The 18,806-nt window shown below is 23.0% G+C and overlaps 2 protein-coding genes across 2 annotated transcripts; one reads left to right on the top strand and one right to left on the bottom strand.

Annotated features, from left to right (window-relative positions):
• Positions 1-11,912: 11,912 nt before the first annotated feature.
• On the top strand, positions 11,913-13,248 carry Bm13352 (Uncharacterized protein; the record flags this gene model as incomplete). The annotated part of the gene is made up of 3 exons (XM_043075992.1): positions 11,913-12,002; positions 12,614-12,829; positions 12,976-13,248. The coding sequence occupies 3 exons, from the start codon at positions 11,913-11,915 to the stop codon at positions 13,246-13,248; spliced, it is 579 nt and encodes a 192-aa protein (XP_042931926.1).
• A 3,135-nt stretch (positions 13,249-16,383) lies between these two features.
• On the bottom strand, positions 16,384-17,355 carry Bm18088 (Uncharacterized protein; the record flags this gene model as incomplete). Its single annotated transcript, XM_043075991.1, has 2 exons — positions 16,384-16,603; positions 17,282-17,355. 2 exons carry the CDS (start codon positions 17,353-17,355, stop codon positions 16,384-16,386), a joined length of 294 nt encoding a protein of 97 aa, XP_042931925.1.
• Positions 17,356-18,806: the final 1,451 nt, after the last annotated feature.

The raw sequence follows: 18,806 nt of genomic DNA, 5'->3' as shown, positions 1-18,806 counted from the left end.
TTGTCGGAAAATCGGAAAGAAATTTTTTATTACACACTAATTTGATTTAGAATAATGCTAATGATTCATTACTATAAATCAATTCGTTATTCCTTTGTTATATTCCATTTTTTTTTTTCTTCGAAACAATGAATTCATTATCTAAACCTCAAATAGTAAATGTACATTTGTCTCTTCATTGTCCTTTCTTGTAAATGTTAATCTGTTAAACTAAGCCCACTTCTCACATCCTTAAAAATCTTCTCTAATAATTAATAAACAAAAAAAAGAAGAAGGATCGATGGCAGTGTTCTCTTTCTCCTACTGCCATTTATTCCTTCGCTGCTTCAATTATTCGACTGTAATATTGTACCGATTCACATTCATAAAGAAAATAAATCATATTTGGGTTGATCTGGTTTGCAGATTAGAAGAAGCAAAAAGATTCAGCTCAAGTTCTATAAACTTGAAATAAGTCGGGTAAAACTTTACAAACCTAAAATCATCTACTCTTTCTGACCAAAAAAAAATTCTTCAAAATCATGACAAGAATGTTACGTTTGCAAATCGTTTTCAACTTTATTTTTAATATCTTTCAATCTGACAACTAACAATTCTACAAGTAAAAGGTTGTAAGTTCGTTATTAAATGTTTATAGTAAAGGTCAAAAAAAAAATTTCGTCAATCGGTCGATCAAATTTTATTGTAGACAAAAACTGTCAATCATGACCATGACCTTATTTTCCATTTTTATTACAAAAATTAATTTGGTGACGAAAATATTTTCGATTCTGGTTGCTGTACATTTAGGTGTTTAATGCATTTCCATTTGTTTTCTTTTTCTTAAAATTCTCAAAAATATTTCGAAAAAATAGGCAATCTGAAATTTGCATAGTAATTCAAATTTTTATCCCATATTCCAAACAAATCGTTCACTTTTAACTTCACATCCATTTGACATTTAGCTTAAGAAATAGAGAGTTATTTAAATCATATCACGTATCTCATTTAATCATAACACGTACGTACGCTTCTCATCACTGTTACTACTCGCTGTAGCGGAATTTTCAGATTGAATGTTCAAAGTCAACCTTTCCGTTTAGCTTAAGGAAGAGAGAGTTCTCACTCAAATCACACCACGTATCTCATTTAATCATATCACGTACGTACGCTTCTCATTACTGCTATTACTCGTAGTACCAAAATTTTCAGATTGATAGTTCAAAGTCAACCTTTCCGTTTAGCTTAAGAAACAGAGAGTTCTCACTCAAATCATATCACGTATCTCATTCAATCATATCACGTACGTACGCCACTCATTACTACTTGCAGTATCGAAAATTTCGGATTGAAAATTCAAAGAGTTTTCTTTTTTCTTTCCTTCCTGTCCTTCAAATACCATTCAATTACTTCCGTTTGCGCAAATTTATTGCGCGTGGGAACATTTAGCGCTGTTGGTCTTTTAGAAAATGAAATAATGTCGCCAATCGATAAAAAAGAATAAACAATTACCAACTACGTTATTTCGCTCCTTTTACCGTGGTTTCTCATTGCAAACTTGTTTGTTACCTAAAAAATTACAACTTTTTGAGGCGAAAAATTTTCACCGTAGCAGATGAAATATGTAGGAAATATAATGAATAGATCAATAATAGGAATGTCAGGAATTCTGGTCTAATCGGAATTTTCCGGAAATAATACTTCAGAATTGAGGTATTAATGAATGTCATTCATTGTTTTTTTTTTCTTTTTTGAGCGGTAATCTTTGCATATTTTATTCAGATTAATCAATTTTGACTAATTCCATTAGCTTAAGAAGTATGAATAGATCAATAATATGTATATCAGGAATTCTGGTCTAATCGGAATTTTCCGGAAATAATACTTACTTCAGAATTGAGGTATTAAGAATGTCATTCATCGTTTTTTTTCTTTTTTGAGCGGTAATCTTTGCATATTTTATTCAGATTAATTAATTTTGACTAATTCCATGAGCTTAAAAAACTTTTTTTTTGCCTGCATTGTTATTTAAATATGATATTAAATAGATATTTTTATAATTTCTTTTTTCTTATCCTATCTCAAAGAGAAAATTAATTTTCTTTTCTTTTATTAGTGATAAAAATTATGAATGCATATAAATTTATAAAAATTATAAAGAATTATAAAAAAGTTTTTTCAAAAATCTTTCTCAAAATTTTAGCAATCACAAAAAGCACTGAGAGAATTACTTATGAGTTGAAAGTTCAAATTTTCATTCCTTACCACGTCTTAAAATTCGAATAGAAATTTAGTGAAATTTAAATTGAAACTTTGTTTAACAATGACTATCAAATTATTTCCCTAGCAAAAATGAGGTAAATGAAGGAATGTCTAGAATGTCTCGAAGAATTCACTTATTAATTAATTGAATTCATAATTTTAATCATTTTTATTTTTTGAAATTTTCCTGTAATTGAAATTTCCGATAAAACTTGAAGAACAAAAATTTAAAAAATTATAATTTTCAGCGAATTAAAAGAAATCAATATGGAATGAATTTTTATGAATTTTACTTGTTTTTTTTTTGAGTTAATCGTCTTTTCATTCAATGAAATTAAATTCTCTCACAAGCATACTCATAATTTTCCTTCAATTTCTAAAATTTAAAAATTAAAAAAAATTTTTCTTCTATAAAAAAGCAAAATAAATTACCCATGATTATTTTAGAGATTTAACGAATGCATAAATTAGAAATAAATATGGAAAAAATGTAGGGAAAATTTATTCATAATTAATTAATTCCTTTTTTTTTTTTTTTTTTGTTTTTTGTTTTTTTTTTGCTTCATGAGAAAAAATTAAATTGATTTGGTTAAATTCACAAAAGCAATTATTAATTCCTTTTTATTTTTCTCTCTTAAGCAAATGAAACTATTGATGAGAAATAACTTAACTACTTTCATTCATAAATGGCAAATATTTAATTACCAAGAATTTCTCATTATAATTTCTATTATTGCTAAGATTTTTATACGCTTATAAATACATATATGTATATCTCATAAATATAAATGATTTATTGAAAGGATAATACATTTTTTATTTATAAACAAATTCTAGCATTTAATGTCATTTTTGAATGTGTTTTTTTTTTTTTCTTCACCATGGAGATGAAAATGGAATAATTATAATAAATTTTGATCTTTTATTTGCAATTCACATGTAAATTACTAGCTAGTAAACAAATTTTGATTTTTTGTTTACAATTCATATGTAAATTACTAGCTAGTAAACAAATTTTGATTTTTTGTTTACAATTCATATGTAAATTGCTAGCTAGTAAACAAATTTTGATTTTTTGTTTACAATTCATATGTAAATTACTAGCTAGTAAACAAATTTTGATTTTTTGTTTGCAATTCTTATGTAAATTACTAGCTAGCAAACAAATTTTGATTTTTTGTTTACAATTCATATGTAAATTACTAGCTAGTAAACAAATTTTGATTTTTTGTTTACAATTCATATGTAAATTACTAGCTAGTAATAAATTTTGATCTTTTGTTTACTATTATCTGAAAAATAACTAGTAACATTCGAAGAATTGAAACTTTTTTCACCACCTGTTATGATGCTATTTGACGTTTCCACCGAACTTGACGTGAACTTTTTTTACGTGTATTAGTAAGGTAAAACGATGACGTGAAATAGCAAATGGTTCCATTCTTCCTGTTATAATTAAAATTTTTTTTTTTTAACTTAATAATGGTATATTAGGGTTATACACAATGTAAACGATAGATGCATTCATTTTAAAATTTAATTGATATAAAATACTGAGAGAAATTATCATATATTAATTAAATTTGAGATATTTATGAAAGTAAATTTATTAAAGTTTATTTTGAAATTTAATTAATATAAAATACTGGGAGAAATTATCATATATCAATTAAATTTAGGGTATTTGTGAAAATAAATTTATTAAAAAATGATAAGCTAAACAATTTAGCTTGATTGATAAGCAGGCGCAATAATCCATAATCATTTTTGATGTAATTACTATTAAATAAAAAAAAAAAACGAATCGAAAAATACCACTGAAATGCAGTAAATAGGTGTAGGTTTTTAAAATCTGCTATATAATTTTAAATTTGAAATAGTTGGCTTTAAATTTAGTAATTAAAATTTTTTTAATTAAATAAATTAGTTTAACTTTTTAAATCGAACTACAAAATGCTGCAAAAAAAAATCCTATCTCTTTGTAAAAAAACTATTCATATCTAAATTACTATCTAGTATTGTTTACATCAATTTTCTTTATGAATTTTTTTTAATTTATTAATTTACAATCAATAATGAATTGTTCAAATTTAAATATTCACATATTTTTCAAATAGTCTTGAAAATAAAAAATTTTGATACTTTTTAAAGCAATTTTGATTTTGATACTTTTTAACTTTTTTGATAAATTTTGATACTTTTTAAATTAGCACAACTCTAAAATTAATCACTTTAATAAATAGCAATCATTCATTTTTATTTAACGATATAATATATGTTGAAACTATTTTGCAATTTTAAATTTTATAAGCATTAATTTTTTTTTTCAGCAATTAAAGAAATAGAATTTAGTACTTAAAAAAATAAATTAATCATTAAAAAGAGAATTGATAATTGCATTTTTGTTTTTTTTTTTTTTTTCTTCCTTTTTCTTTTACACTTTTTTTTTCTGTGAAATTTATGTATTAATTTTACAATTTCAGGTTAATATTTTATTTTTTTTTTTAAATGTTTCTTATTAATTTAACAATTTCAGGTTAATATTTTATTTTTTTTTTTAAATGTTTCTTTTTCTTTTTTTTCATTCTTTCAATTGCATATAACATTTTAATTTATATTTAGCAATTGTTTTCGAAATTATTGAGTGAAAATGAATTTAGTTAGCAAATATCAGTTTAATGTCGTTGGAGGAATGATATGGTGATAAGATGTAAATGATAAGATGTCAATTTTGACAAAAAAACTAAGTTGAGTTAAACTTATTAAAGACAATTTTCCGGATATGTTCTGTTTTGAGTTAAGCTTGTCAAAGACAATTTTTCCGGATATCTTCTGGATTTTGCAATTTAGTAATCGAGACTTTCCCAAATAATTGAACAGCTTAGTAGATAAACTATTCTGATGATGAAATATAAATGACGAGATGTCAACTTTGACAAACAACTAAATTGAGTTAAACTTGTCAAAGATAATTTTCCGGATATCTTTTGTTTTGAGCTAAGCTTGTCAAAGGTAATTTTCCGGATATCTTCTGGATTCATTTTTCAATTTAGTAATCGAAACATTCCCAATTAATTAAACAGCCTTGTAGATGTAAACTTTCTAATGATAAGATGTCAGCTTTGGCAAAAAACTAAAGCTAAACTTGTCAATGGCAATTTTCCGGATATTTTCCGGATATTCACTTTACAATTTAGTGAACAAAATTTTTCCAACTAATTAAACAACTTAGTACAGCAATTAGTGATATTTTTTGCATAGAATAGGGTTAGATTTTAATTTCATTTCATTTTTTTTTATTTTCCTATTTGTCAATTTACATCTAATTGTCATTCTCATCCGGCTAATCTGACATTTTTTAATCAAATATATCTTAATTAGCATCAATTTTTTACATTTATTTATTTTTTTTTTTTTTTCGTTTTAATTTTTTCCACTGCACTTTTAGATATTTCATTTTTCAATAAGTAAAATTGTCGAAAATGTGAAATTACTTCATCAAACATTCATATTTAACATTTTATGTTTGTTTGTATCGTAAAATTGAAACATCACTTATGGCTATGCTTAAGAATTTGATAAAATTTTTAAATTTTATCTCGTATTTTTCGTTAAATTTTTTTTTTTTTTTTACAAAAACAAAAACGAATGTAAAATGAGTAATTTTTATATTTTATAATAAAAGTTATTTTTATATTTTATAATAGGTTATTAATTATTTAGAATGCTTTATATTTATAATTTTGCAATTCATATTCTAAGTTATGAAGCAATTTGCAAATCAAAATATTTTCCGGTATTTTCTGAAATTTTACATAAAAATTTCACTTCCGGAATTTAACCAAAATAATGTGACAATAATGGCCATATTGGTATTTTAAAATTCTTGACAAAAAAAAAAAAAAAGAAGAATCTAGAAATGCAATTGAGAAAATTATCAATAAAATCATTGTTTGATAAGAAATAATATTACTAAAGAAATTTAAATTTGTAATTAATTAATTATATTAGCAATTTTTGATTGCAATAGTTTTTTTTTTTTATCAACTAACTTTTCATTAAATTTATGTTTTTTAAAATTTTTCTTATTAGCAAAAAATCAATCAGTTTAAATCTTATGTGTTAGACTAAACTAATTAGAGGAAGAATAATTAGATCAAATTAAAATGTCTGACATTTTTTTTTTTTTTTTTTTCAAAATTTCCAATAACATAACTTTATTTGCATCATTTATTGATATTAGCTACTTGTATTTCATTTCAATCATTCAACCACTAAATTTTTAAATTCGAGAAGATAGTAATTTTAACATAAATCTTCTTAGCTACTTGTGTCTCATTTTAATCATTCAATTTAATCAAAATTCAATTTTACCTCATTTAATCAAAGATTTTTAAATTCGAGTAGATAGTATTTAACAAAAAACCTTCTTAGCTACTTGTATCACAATTTAATCATTCAACCACTGAAATTTTTAAATTCGAGAAGATAGTAATTAAACCTTTTTTTTTTTTTTGTTTTTTTTGTTTACAAAACAATTATTTTAATTGGTAAACAAACATTCAACTATTGATGTAATTAAACCTTTGTTTTTTTTTTGTTTACTAAAAATTATTTTAATTAGTAAACAAAATTTCATCGTAAATAATTCTTTTTATAATTTGTAAAAAAAAGAAAATTTCAGGAGAAATGTTTAATGTATCAGTGTTATCGGGAATTTGTGAAATGACAAAATTAATTTATGTAAAGAATACACGAATGCATAATGTATTTATTATTGAACTTTTAACAAGCATTTTGGCTATTTTAACAACTTCACTTACTCTATTAGCTATAATTTTTAATAAGACACTTCATTTCAATCTGCGATTATTACTTCTATGCTTTTGGGGCGCTATTATTGTTACTTGTATAGGTAATTTAAAGTTATTTTTGTTTACTTTTTTCTTTTTTTTTTTTTTTTCTTTCATTTTTGATTAACAATTAAAAAAAGAAAAAACGAATCGAAACAAACTGTTAAATTTTCGTATAATTTCAACTTTTCAACAATTTTTTATTGTTGATTATTATTATTATTAGTTAAAAATGAAATAAAATATCTTTGAAATAATAAAATAAAAATGAAATGAAATAAAATATGAAAATAAAATATGAAATAAAATAGGTAAATTTTTTCTTTTTCTTTGCAATTCAATAATAAACTAAGCTTTTTTTTTTTATTTTAATATAAAATTTAATTTGTTTCATTTTTTTTTTTTTTTTCATTTAGGAACACTTATCGATTCAACTTATTATCTTATAGCAATTATATCAAAAGTAGATGTAGAACGTTGTGCATGGTTATCGTTTACTAAATCAGATTGTATTGGTTAGTTTATTTTGTTTTAATACAAATTTAATTTGCATAAATATTCAGCCATAAAAAGAAGCTTCGATAGAATCTTTTCCATGTTAGATTGGTGTGATGAATTGATGAATCACAAAAAGTGTATCAAATGAGCAGGATCAGGTAAATCTGGAGAAATCTGGATAAATGAAGTTCATTTAGTCTTAAAAGTTAGGTATGTCAAATGAGCAGGATCAGGTAAATCTGGAAGAATCTGGGCAAATCTGGGTAAATGAAGTTCATTTAGCCTTAAAAGTTCGATGTGTCAAATGAGCAGGATCAGGTAAATCTGGAAGAATCTGGGTAAATAAAGTTCATTTAGCCTTAAAAGTTAGGTATGTCAAATGAGCAGGATGATCAGGTAAATCTGGAAGAATCTGGCTAAATGAAGTTCACTTAGTCTTAAAACTTAGGTATGTCAAATGAGCGAGATGGTCAGGTAAATCTGGAGGAATCTGGCTAAATGAAGTTCACTTAGTCTTAAAAGTTAGGTATGTCAAATGAGCAGGATCAGGTAAATCTGGAAGAATAATAATTTTTTTGACTCCAAATCTGGGCAAATGACGTTTTTTTTAGTCTTAAAAGTTCATCCATCAATCCTTTAACTAATCTAAATTCACTAATTTAAATTTATAAATTGAAGATTTCTGACTAAACTTTAGAAGCAAAAAGAATGTTAGTTAAAAAGTAAAAAATTCACATTTGTAAAGCCATATAGTGACAGGTAAGGGACGAAACGGCAAGTGAAAAAAAAAAATGAACTGGAAATTGGACATTTAAGTTTGTATGTAAGTAAACTATTCAAGACATTGGTCATTTGAGAGTGATCTTACGTGATCGAACGTCTAAATATCACGTTCCGTCCGAGAGCTATGCCGCCTTCATTACTGACAGAGAAACAGTTCTGTAACACCTAACACTTTGTTTTGCAGAAGTTGCAGGAAGTCCAATTTTTAGAGGGGTCATTTCCAAATAGTTCAGCTCTCTGAGAAGCATTATTTCTTTGGATGATAAGATTAGCAAAGATAGACTTATAGGTAGAGCAGTACAGGTAAGAAAATTATGCAACAATAAACATTTGGCAAAAAATGCTAATTGGATTGTCTAAAGTGTTTACTGTTCCTTATCATTATGTTTGCTGTTCCTTATGGATCAGAATCATTGGTCATTTGTCACTATCACCTGTGACTCAGAATCATTGGTCATTTATCACTATCACCTGTGACTCAGAATCATTGGTCATTTATCACTATCATTTGTGACCCAGAATCATCGGTCATTTATCACTATCACCTGTGACTCAGAATCATTGGTCATTTATCACTATCACCTGTGACTCAGAATCATTGGTCATTTATCACTATCACCTGTGACTCAGAATCATTGGTCATTTATCACTATCACCTGTGACTCAGAATCATTGGTCATTTGTCACTATCACCTGTGACTCAGAATCATTGGTCATTTATCACTATCACCTGTGACTCAGAATCATTGGTCATTTATCACTATCACCTGTGACTCAGAATCATTGGTCATTTATCACTATCACCTGTGACTCAGAATCATTGGTCATTTATCACTATCACCTGTGACTCAGAATCATTGGTCATTTATCACTATCACCTGTGACTCAGAATCATTGGTCATTTATCACTATCACCTGTGACTCAGAATCATTGGTCATTTATCACTATCACCTGTGACTCAGAATCATTGGTCATTTATCACTATCACCTGTGACTCAGAATCATTGGTCATTTATCACTATCACCTGTGACTCAGAATCATTGGTCATTTATCACTATCACCTGTGACTCAGAATCATTGGTCATTTATCACTATCACCTGTGACTCAGAATCATTGGTCATTTATCACTATCACCTGTGACTCAGAATCATTGGTCATTTATCACTATCACCTGTGACTCAGAATCATTGGTCATTTATCACTATCACCTGTGACTCAGAATCATTGGTCATTTATCACTATCACCTGTGACTCAGAATCATTGGTCATTTATCACTATCACCTGTGACTCCTTGAATATTTCAATTAGCACTGCTTCCTTATAAATTTCAAACATTCATTTACCAGACCTAAATACTACTTTCATCGTCATTTAGGTCATAGATAGGAGTTGCTACAGTTAGTCTATGCTGCTAAGGTAGCAACTAAGCCACTTCAAATCAAAACTTTAGAATGAAAAATTATGGACTCTCTAAGATTTGCATCTTTGATGACTCATCATCCCTCAGAAAACACAAATAGAATGAATCTCGAGATAAAAAGAATCATGCATCACCATCACTGATAAGCGAGACTTTCCGCCATTTTCTTTTTACAATTCATTTTGCTCATTTCACATTGATCTTTTCAGTCATTAGCGCTTTTGCAGCAATTATCTTCATTGTTCAAGTCATGATGATATAGTGATGATTTGCATAAATAAATATTTTAAATTTAATTAACAAAATAATTTGATCTGTTTTTGTTGTGAAACACACATTTAGCTAATTAATAATTAGTTTAATTAACAAAATAATTTGATATGTTTTTGTTGTGATATACGCATTTAGCTAATTAATAATTAGTTTGATTAACAACATAATGTTTTTTAAGAAACACAAACTTAGCTAATTAATAATTAATTTAATTAACAACATAATGTTTTTTAAGAAGCACACATTCTGCTAATTAATAATTAATTTAATTAACAAAATAATGTTTTTTAAGAAACACAAACTTAGCTAATTAATAATTAATTTAATTAACAAAATAATTTAAACAAAGTGATGTTTTTTTTGTTGAGAAACACACATTTAGCTAATTAATAATTAATTTAATTAACAAAATAATTTAACAAAATGATGTTTTTTTGTTGAGAAGCACACATTTAGCTAATTAATAATTAAGTAAACAAATATATTACTAAATAAGTATTAAATTGAGAAAATATTTAATTAATAATTTAGTAAACAACTATCATCACTAAATAAGTATTAAATATTTAACCATAATAATATATTAAATTATATTTACAGCATTAAGAAATGTATATTATCTTGGTCTGATAATGATAGTAGTATCAACATTTTTTCTATCAATTGAAAGAGTAATTGCGACACTTCTTTATCACACATATGAGCATAAGACACGTCGATGGATTAGTATATTAATGGCATTATCACAGATAAGTTACTCTTCCTTTCACTTTTTTTTTTTTTTATCACAATCAAATTATTATTTTATAAGAAAATAAAAATGGAATTTTCAACTTTTAGCTTATTTTTTTTTCTTTATTTCTTGATTATCAGTAAAAAAAATTTTATTTGTAATCTTTTTTTTCTTTTACAAAAATTTGTAATTTTTTTTTTAAAAAAAAAAAAAGTAAAAATTGAATATACATTTTTTGATCTAAACTATTTCTTCAAAAATAATTGATAGTTTACTGTCAATAATTTGTTTTTTTTTTTTTTTTTTTCTTTTTTTTTCTATCACAATCAAATTTTTATTTTATAAAAGAATGTGGAATTTTTCAAAAGAATGTGAAAATTTAACGAAAGAATGTGGAAAAAGTGAAATTTTCAACTTTTAGCTTATTTTTTTTTTAATTTCTTGTTTATCAGTAAAAACGTTTTATTTGTAATCTTTTTTTTTTTTTTTTTTTTTACGAAAATTTGTAATTTATTTTTAAAAAAAAAGAAAAAAAAAAACAAAAATAGAATATAAATTTTTGATCTAATCTATTTCTTCAAAAATAATTGATAGTTTACTATCAAAATAGAATAGCAAAAAAAAAAAAAAAAAACAGTTAGTTCATATTTGAAATTCATTTTAGAAAAATAAAAACAAAATTTTAATTTTTTTCTTTGTGCATACGGATGAGCTATTATTTTTGATATTATTTCACTATTATACTTCATTTCTAAATTTTAACAATTTAGTAATCGAAACTTTTGCAATTAATTGAACAGCTTAGTAGATATAAACTTTCTAATGATAAAATGTCACAACTTTGATAAAAAACTAAATTGAATTAAACTTGTCAAAGATAATTTTCCGGATATCTTCTGGATTCACTTGACAAATTTCAAGTTTTTTTCTTTGTACATACTGATGAGCTATTATTTTAATACCACTTCAGCACTATACTTCATTTCTAAATTTTAATTCAAGTTTTTTTTTCAGTGGTTTTTAATTCTTCCTTTGATTTATTATCAGAATCATGATGAAGAGCATATTTTTCCTTATTGTGCTTATGAGCTATTTAATCCAAACGTTATGGCAAATATTCAACTTGGTGTTATTGCTATTCAAATTTGCTCATTTGTTATTGTTATTGTATTGTGGACGCATAACAATAAAAAATTAGTAAGCAATTTTGAATTTCATTTAAAATATTTTCAAATTTTTGATGCATTTATTTTAATTGATTATTAATAGATAATATTATTTAAATTATTGTTATTGATTATTAAATTTTCCTTTTTTTTTTTGAAATATGGAACATGATAGTATTACTAAGCTGGCTTATCAAATGTTGTAATAATGATAATAATACTAGTAAGCAATTTTGAATTTCATTTAAAATATTTCAAATTTGATGCATTTATTTTAATTAATTATTAAAAGATAACATTATTTAAATTATTATCATTGTCATAGATTATTAAAATCTTTTTTTTTTTTTTTAAATGTGGAATATGATAGTATTACTAAGCTGTCAAGGCTTATCAAGAGTTGTAATAATGATAACAATAATAGGTCAACAGTAGGTCAATGATAGGCTAGTAATTTTATTTATTTATTTATATTACTAACACATTCTTTTGTTGTGGGTCAAATTTTTTTTAATAAATTTAATAAAACACATTTCATCGGACTAAAATATTTCAATATTTCTGGTAATCTTTTAGTTAGCAATGGAGTTTAAAAAGCATTCTGCTTAATTTTTAATATTGTTTTTTCTTTTTTTTTTTTAGCTCCATCGAAAATCTCAAAATGAAAATGTTAGCGTACGTTATCAGTTACGTGAAAATGTTTCAACGTCAAAATTATTGGTACCATTTGTTGCAATTATAACAGTATTTATTCTTACGGGTGCATTACTACATCTTGTGCTACCTTCACGTCATATAGATAATTATTCGATTATTGCTGATCAATTAATCACGTATTGTTTTTGCGCTGAAATACAGGTAGCATTTACAGGTGCTCTCTCTCTCTCAAAAAAAAAAAATTTCTTCCAAAATCTTTTTCACTTATTTGATAAACAACCAAAAAAAAAAAACAAACAAATAAACAAGCTAACTTGAATATCTACTATACTTTACTTTTATTCTAGGCTTGTTCTCTACCAATTGCATCAATTATTCTTGCCATTATCTTATTTCACGCAAGTAAAACAATTCAAAGTTCACTTTTTCACGTACTTGGCCTTGAATGTTGCGTAAAACTTGGCAGATCAAATTCAATTAATATATCACCAGATCAATTCATCCGTCAAGCTTACTTTGATCAATTACAACAGCAATGGAATAATGATCAATCAATTTCTAGAAATGGCGCAATTTGTAATAATTTAGAGTACAAAAATTTCCGCAATATTACTTTTTAATTTTTTATCTTTTTGATACATATGACAGAATTTTTTTTTTCAAAAAAACTTTTATTTATGGATAATAAATTTATTAAATTTTATTGGCGATTATATGTATCAAATCAAATAATTTCTGTTAATCTCATTAGCATATATAACTTTAAAATAAATTGTTATAGAAGAAATGAAATATAAAACTGAAAAGAGAATAATAAATTTAAAAAAATAAATAATTTATGTAATTGTTTTCTTTTTGAGAAGAACGTAAAGATGAAAAATGAATAAGTGATAAGAAATATTAAACTATATTACTTCATAAAATAGTCTAAAAAAAAAAAAAGAAAAGAAAAAATATTTGATAAAGCAAAATTTTAGGAAAATGATTTAACATATGGTTTTAAATTTTTTTTTTTTTTAAAAAAAAGAAACTTCCAAAAAAAAATAAAAAAATTTATGCATTTTTAATTTTACACATTTGTACTAATTATTGGTACTTCTAAGCCAAAGTCAGCCTAATTCTAAGCTTAAGCCTAAGCCTAGGCTTGCTTGCGGATGTGCATAAGGTTACAAATGCATAATTTTTTCTTTTTTTTTAATAAAAGTGCGTAACTTTTTAGACTTAGACTTAGATTTAAGCCTAGGTTTAAGCCTAGGCTTATGTCTAGGCTAAGCTTATCTTAGGCTTAGTAAGGGATGCTATGAGGTGGTGTTTATATGTGAAACTTCGTCGAATTATTCAATTAATTAAGGTTTAAAAAACTGGAATATATTATTTTGTTAATATTTTAACAGTTGAAATTAATCATTCAAATAATTTGAAATGAAATGAATCATTCAAATAATTTGAAATGAAATGAATGATTCAAATAATTTGAAATGATATTGTGACAAAAAATTTTGGTTACAAAAGAAAGATCAAATTGCCTGAAAATATTGCCCTAAACAAAATGTCTTTGTATTATTTTAATGATAATTCAATTTTAATTCATTTTTTTTTTTTTTTCAAAATTTGTTGCTAAAATTAATTAAAAATGACATAAACTTGTAAGTCTGAATTAATAAGCAATTTTATTATTGCATTAGGAATATGTAAAACTTTGTCAATTTATTAATTAATTAAAATTTTAAAAATTGTAATATATAATTTTTTAAATTGATATTTTACAGTTAGAATTAATCATTCAAATAATTTGTAGTAATGCTGTAAAAAAAAATTTTGTCACAAAAGAAAAATTTCATTGTTTGAAAATATTATCTTAAACAAAAAATGCCAAAAATATTTGTATTTTTTTTTTAAATGTTAGTTCAATTACAATTCATTTTTATTTCAAATTCCTTGCTAAAATTATTTAAAAATAACTTAAATTTAATATTTTAAAGCTTAAATTAATAAGTGATTTTATTGTTTGTATTATAAATATGTGAAAATTCATTGATTTTAATATTATAAATATGTGAAAATTCATTCATTTATTAATAAAGTTTAAAAAAAAATTGGGTTTAAGAAAAAATTGTGATAAAACATTTTATTAATCTTTTAACAATTAAAATTAATCACTTTTATCAAGTTAAAAAAGTGTTATCTAGTAGTTTATCTACTACTGATAAATTGCTGATAAGACTGGCACATTTGCCTCATTTATTATTAATAGTTAGATTTTCAATTAATTATAAATATGTGAAAATTCATTGATTTTAATAATATTATAAATATGTAAAAATTCATTCATTTATTAATAAAGTTTAAAAAAAAAATTGGGTTTAAGAAAAAATTGTGATAAAACATTTTATTAATATTTTAAAAATTAAAATTAATCACTTTTATCAAGTTAAAAAAGTGTTATCTAGTAGTTTATCTACTACTGATAAATTGCTGATAAGACTGGCACATTTGCCTCATTTATTATTAATAGTTAGATTTCCAATTAATTATAAATATTTGAAAATTCATTGATTTTAATAATATTATAAATATGTAAAAATTCATTCATTTATTAATAAAGTTTAAAAAAAAATTGGGTTTAAGAAAAAATTGTGATAAAACATTTTATTAATATTTTAACAATTAAAATTAATCACTTTTAAAAGTATTATAAGTATTATGTACTACTGATAAACTACTGATAAGACTGGCACACTTACCTTATTTATTATTAATAGTTTGATTTTTAATTAAGAATGACTGTTATACTTTGATTAAATATATAACTTAATGATAATTAATGGTTTTTTTTTTTTTTTTTATATTGTACTTAAACTATTTATAATAATCTTACTCCAAATCTGTTCAATAATATAAATTTATTCTTTAATCAATTTGAAAAACATTAATAATAATAAAAAAAAATAAATGGCAATTACTTCTCAATGAAAATTATAAATCACATTAAAAATTAAAACAGATGTTAATCTCATACTGAAATCATAATTTTCAATTTTGCATTAACAAAACAATAATTGTTTTTACTTGCATATATTCAAATGCTAAAGTAAAATTTTAATGCATAAGTATTTTTTTTTTTTAAATAACTTTTAAAAAAGGAATGTTAAATTTTAGTAAAATTTAGGCAAAAGTTTTATTAAATCAAAAAAGCAAATCGATGTGAAATAATAGAAATTTTATGAGTGAATTATTTGATTAAATCAAATACACCGATAGCAAAAAAAGAAAAAAATAAATTTTTAATTTTGTTGAAAAATTTTTTTTTGAATAAATTTTATGAAAAAAAAAAAAAAAAGCACATATAATTTTGCTCAATGAATATGCAAGTAAACTATATTGAAAAATATCATTAGAATTAAAAGTAGAAGTGAAAATTTAACATAATCATACTTTGTTTTTTTTTTTTTTTTTTTTTTTTTTGAACGTTTTAATATTATTTAAAACATTTACAATTAAAAGTTAAAAAAAAAAAAAAAAAAAACATAATCAATGAATAATTTTCAAAAGTAATAAACATTTTTTTTTAAAAAAAAATTTTTTTCATCTATTATTAACATTAGATAATTTTTGATCATTTTTTATTTTTGAAAAAAATTATAAATTTTTATCAACTTTTTTTTTTTTTTTTTAAAATGTAAATTTGAAAATATTTATTAGCAGCACATTCAAAAATTATTTATCTACTTAAAAAAAAAAGAAAAGTAATAACTTTATTCTTTTCTATCAATAAAGATACGATCACCCCATGCACCAAAACGACCACCAGGAAATACGACAAAATCTTCGCCACCATTACTTTCACGCCATGGTTCAAAATCACCATCCCATGGTTTAAAATTACCACTCCACCATCTTTTTGTTTCACTTTTATCAACCAATGGATTTAATATAACACCATCCAACCATTGTTTTATCAATCCTTTATCAATGCTAAAAAAATGACATTTAAAAGATTTTTTTAATATCACTAAAAAAAAAAAAATTTTTTTTTTTCAGTTTTATAAAATTTCAACTCTTAATGAAAGCATAGATGATCAGTAAATTTGTTTGTTTTTTTTTTTTTTTTTTTGCAAATTTATTTTAATTTTGAATAAAAATTATATTTATTATATTAAAAAATTTATTTAAAAAAAAATTAAATTATTAAAAAAGAAAAAAAAAAAGAAATTGTATAAATATTAAAAAAATAAATAAATATTTGGCAAGTATAGATATTTAGTTTTAGTTAAATATTAGTATTACTATCATATTAGTTTACTTTACTCAAAAATAATTTAATTATTGTATAAAAAATGTATACGCATCCATTTTAATAATAAAGAAATAAAAAAGATTTTAAAGTTGACAGTTTGACAAATAGGTAAATCAATGAATGGCAATAAGTTAAATAAGTAATTATTTATTTTAATTTTATTAAAATTTTAATATATCGTATCTTTTTACTTCTAGTATTACAGAAACATTGTGCTTTTTTAAGTATTCCGATTCTAATTATCGAATAGTAATAAATTTCATTTGAAAAGATAAAATTATCTTACCTGTTAAATTTTTTTCTCGTCCTAATTTATAATTCTCGGAATTAATTAATTAAGAAAAAATATACCTAACCTTTCATTATCGCTTCCATTCACGCAAATATTAGCCAAAATTAGACTATGCAAGATTAAATTTTTGATTATCATTTTTGATAAAATTATTCACAAATCCTTTTTTCTTTATTGCAATTCTGAAATAAAATTTTGAACAAAAAATTTCAATTTCATAGATTTTAATATCCTATTTTTAATTTTTGTTGATTTTAATAATTTCCAATAGCTTTTAAAATATCATTTAAAATAACAATTATTTGACAAATATAAAATGACAGAAAGTATAGCTAACATAAGCAAAATGATAATATAAAACAATTTAATAATAATAATTTAATAAATTTTATCTTTTTTTTTGTGTATCAATGTTACAACGAAAAGTCTTACGAATTTTGTTAAATTATTTAAACTAATTTAAAAAAAAATTCTTAAACTACCTATAAAAAATAAAATGAAGATATATTGAAGTATCCATGCAGTACTTAAAATTTCATATTTTACCGATTTTTTTTTTTCTTTTTGCTGATTATTACGTAAATTATATTTATTATTTGTTTGTAATAGAAATTTTGAAAAATATAAGAAATTATAATGTAGAAAAAAATTTCTTTGGATTTTATTTTTTACGTGGATTACGTATAGATAGTATTTATGGAATCATTGTTGTTTTTAATATAATAATGAAACAAATTAAATAAAAATCTTCAACGAATAAAACGTCAGCATTTTAACAACACGTTTTAATATGAAATCAGTAAAATATAAGATTAATAATAATATCAAAACTATCAAGTAATGAAGTAATAAGTTATTTAAAGTTAAAGTAATAAGTAAAATATATTATAATGTAAAAATCAACAGTAATACGTAATTTTTTTTTTTTTTTTTTGTTCACCTCTAACAGTCATAAAAGAAGTAAATAATTCAAAGTTTAAATTGAACGAAAACAAATTAATTAAGATTAAGTAGGCATTCCGTCTTTAAAAGTATTATAAGATCTTTATTTCAGGTGAAAATGAAGCTAATTTAAAAAAAAAAAAAAAAAAAAAACGAAATTTTCTAAAATATTAATTTGTTAAAGTAAAATAAATGAATGTTAAGCTGTATGATTGGAATAATGTTGTAATTTGATAATGGAAAAAAAAAATTATCGTCAAAGCATTATTAATGCATTGAGATGATATTAGTCAGATAATTAATTTCTTTCCATATGACATATTTTCCTCATACTTCAAGAATGTCACCAACATATGTATTATATTTGTATAAGATAATAGAAATATTATTAATACTACTATTATTGCTATTATAAATTAATGAAAACAATTGACATTAAAAAAAAAAGAGGAAGAAAAACGCACAATTTTTGTTTAAGAAGGAAAGAAAGGATTAACCTTAAATTAAATTCTATAATTTTATTTAATTTCACAATTATTTTGTTATGTTAAAGAAAAGTAAATCATAAAATATTGCCATGATAGAATTTAATAACAAAAAATGTTAATTAACCAACTGTCATAAATGTAAGAATTGCTAATTAGCAT

The sequence above is a fragment of the Brugia malayi genome, assembly GCF_000002995.4.
Source record: "Brugia malayi strain FR3 genome assembly, contig: Bm_v4_ChrX_scaffold_001, whole genome shotgun sequence".
NCBI lineage: Eukaryota > Metazoa > Nematoda > Chromadorea > Rhabditida > Onchocercidae > Brugia > Brugia malayi.
The sequence above is the reverse complement of the archived record's forward strand: the minus strand, read 5'-3'. Positions and strand labels throughout refer to the sequence as shown.